The 3,387-nt window shown below is 36.5% G+C and overlaps 1 protein-coding gene across 1 annotated transcript in view; it reads right to left on the bottom strand.

Moving 5' to 3' along the window:
* The window catches only part of LOC102674406 (division abnormally delayed protein-like), a 67,197-nt gene that overhangs the window by 4,541 nt on the left and 59,269 nt on the right, over positions 1-3,387 (bottom strand). Inside the window, exon 5 of the mRNA XM_006621973.2 lies at positions 429-573. Within this exon, the coding sequence (XP_006622036.1) occupies positions 429-573 (145 nt within the window). The remainder of the gene's footprint in view (positions 1-428; positions 574-3,387) is intronic.

Genomic DNA, 3,387 nt, shown 5'->3' with positions numbered 1-3,387 from the left:
TCTCTGATTCTTTAAATTCCAAAATTATAAAAAATTCCGAAATTATAAAAAAATGATAAAAAATAAATCTAATCTTATTTTCACTGTCATAAATGATTGAAACGAAAAATTTGAAAATTTCTCTCATAAATCTGATTCTCTGATTCTCCAAATTCCAAAGTCCAAAATTATACAAAAACGAAAAATTGAAAACGATTAAAACGAAAAATTTGAAAATTTCTCTAATATAAAAATAAATCCGATTCTCAATCGGTTCAAGCACCTGAATTATATTTTGATCAATTTGAAGAGCAAAGAGACGCGGCGACAGTGTCTCCCCGATTCGAGCACAAGTCGAAAACAGGATGTGAACGAGAGACAATTGAATCGGAAACACGGTCAGCCAAGGCTGAGCCGAGGAACAAATTACAGTTGGGCATGGAACTCACCTGATTAATGTGCCTCAATTGGTCAATGAGCACGCTGGTATTCGCGTTGCCGTAGGAAGCCGTCGTCGGCGACATCGTCGTCACGGTGAACTCCGGGTTGTACCTCTGCGCCGTCAAACTCGAGTCCGCCACCGTCTTCGTGTATCTTCGTGAAAGAACGAGAGAAAAGAAACGTATGAAAACCATGGCTTTTTAAAAATTTAATTGAAGTCGAATTTACGAATTGAAGTTACTTTAATTGTTTATCGTTCAAAATATAATAATAATAATCGGAAATAATTGAAGTTATGACAAAAAAATTCAATTATAATAATCACTTTATTCGAGATTTTATTAATTAGTTACTTTTTCGTCTTTGATCTTTGAGAAGTCAGAAGAATCAAACGGACTTTGTTTTACTTTGCAGAGTAAGGTTAGACTTTGAATCGTTGTAATATTTTTTGCAAAACATAAATAATAATAGTTACATCGAGATAAATAATCGAAAAAAATAATATTCCGTTTCGCAAGAGTTAAGAAGAATAGATCGAGAACCATTATTTTATAAATAAATACAAAGTCTTTTAAAAAAAAATTATTCTCGCCGCTAATTAACTTCTCGCTTTTTCACCGAAATTCTTGTTTTTATCTTCGCTTAAAAGGTGTAACGATAGTCGGTTTGGTCGACGCTTACGCGAGCCTCGATGCAGAAATAATTAAATTAAACTTCCAATTAGTTGTAGCTTGGGAGGCTTGTTGGCAAGACAATGGAAAATTAACTTGCAACGATTAGAGATTAAGAGGAGGAGTTTTTTTTCCAGTTCTAAATATCTATAGCATAGTATCAAAAGTTTTCGAAATTTTAAGCAAGCAGTTTAAAAAAAAAAAAAAAGAAAGAAAAAGGCGAAGAAATGACAAAGAGATTTGACACGAAATTGCAAAATTAAAAATCGAGATATGATCGAATGTTTGAACGAAATTAATTCATCCGTGGCGTAAGTACGATTTAAACGAATCGCGTCGTGACTTTAATAGACGTTTGTTACACGCTCGATCAACGAGTTTCGCAAATATGGAGATGTTAATTAAATTAAGGAAATTTATATCCGTTTCGTTCGATAATTTTCGCGAATAATATCGATTGAATCGATCAAACGAAAGAATTACAAAAAAAAAAAAATATTACGTCTCAGTTGCCAATGCTTTTACAATCGATTTTCTGCCTTGTATTTATATATATATATATATAGAATAATATTTAACCGAAGATAATCGTTAAATAATAATCGACCACACAACGAGGGTTACATCGAGTCAGATATACGACGATAATTGGGCAGAGCCAATATTAGCAAAATTAATCTCAAATTGGCCCGTAATCGATTATCATCGTATAATTTACAATTATAATAGTACGTTATACGAACTCTGCAACAGATGCAAATGTAAACGAATGATTCGGCGAATTGATATCTAGATTACAATTACAATCTCCATTATCTCTCTTCGCTTTCCATATCGTTAATACGCGATAAATTATCGTTTTGATCGAAAGGATTCCTCGCATCAATCCCATATTTTTCATCGAACAATAAATCTCGATTGATTTTTTCAACGGGAGCATAAAGCTTAAAATTTCTCGGCAACAACCGAGTTGTTTGACGACTCGGTCGGTAAATAAGGGAGCGGTCAATTAACCGTGGAACGTTCGAAGTCGGCAAGCAACAAGTCACAATTCGCGGGATTGAAACGCGTGAAAAAACGGAAATTCATCGATATTTGCCGGTATCTTGATTCGCGCGAGGCAGTAGGTACCGTTTCTATTTGCGTTAGTTATTCTCGCCTCCTGCAGAAGGCATTCCGCGCGCCATCTCATTAAAAACCACACGCTTTCCCTTTTCATTCCTCCTTCTATTATTCTTCTTCACCAATGTGTATATGTATTTGGAAATGTACAGCGATCGAGACATTATCGAGTAATTCGAAACGAAACGCGTTCACTTCAAGTGTCGATTTTTCTTCCCTTCTCTTTTTCCTTCTCCACGTGTCCCCGAGCAAAGAAAGCTTCTGGCGACATTTTGATCGATCGACTCGCGTGCAAATTAATAATTAAGAATCGATGATCGATCGCGCTTTTCGCGCAAATCGAACGAAGAAATTTGATTAACCTTGCACGCCTCATTAGCGGCTCGCTCTCATTTGCATTTGTTTATCCGTTCATTTTGTAACGATAATGCTCGAATAATATCGAATTACGCGCAAACAACGGTTAACAAACACTTCGTTTGCTCTTTAACCACGCCTCTTTAATATTTTCCAAATATCTTTTCCCTTTCGCGCCTCGAGAAAATAATTCGGTCGAGGATAAGATCAAACGTGACGAACAGGCCAACATTTTATGAGCGAGCATCGCGTATCCGCAGCTGCAACTTCTTCTCAATGCCGGCCATTCACGCATACACACGCACCAAATACACTTCTTCACTTTGCTTCAACTTTGCATCTGTCTCACACTCGCTTCTCGTTTTTTACACCCTTGTACACATGCTACTTCGTTTGTTTTCCAATTTTGAAAATTCCAAGGCGATCCTCATAACTCGCCAGCTTTAATGGAGATCGTACGTTGAAAAAGATTCAAAACGAATATATATATATATATATATATCGCGTAAAAATATTTTTACAAATCTAAAAAATCGATTCATCTCAAATTAATCATAACTTTGACAAGGTATTTTAAACCACCAAATTTCCTGGGAGAAATTTCTCGAAAAAGATGGCCGATTTTTTCGAGTAGAGGTGAATCGCACATATCGGGGAGAATGGAAGGTTTCGAACCAGTTTTTGCTTCCCTTCTCTCGTTCGTCCTCGTTTCTGGAAATTGCATCGGAAGCGAATTATGCTCGTTAACGAGTGAAAGAGCGCGAGAGATCGCCACGAGACCGACGACTCTCGTTGCCTTCGCGTCGCCGTACGCCGA

The sequence above is a fragment of the Apis dorsata genome, unplaced genomic scaffold (genome assembly GCF_000469605.1).
Source record: "Apis dorsata unplaced genomic scaffold, Apis dorsata 1.3 scaffold_655, whole genome shotgun sequence".
NCBI lineage: Eukaryota > Metazoa > Arthropoda > Insecta > Hymenoptera > Apidae > Apis > Apis dorsata.
The sequence above is the reverse complement of the archived record's forward strand: the minus strand, read 5'-3'. Positions and strand labels throughout refer to the sequence as shown.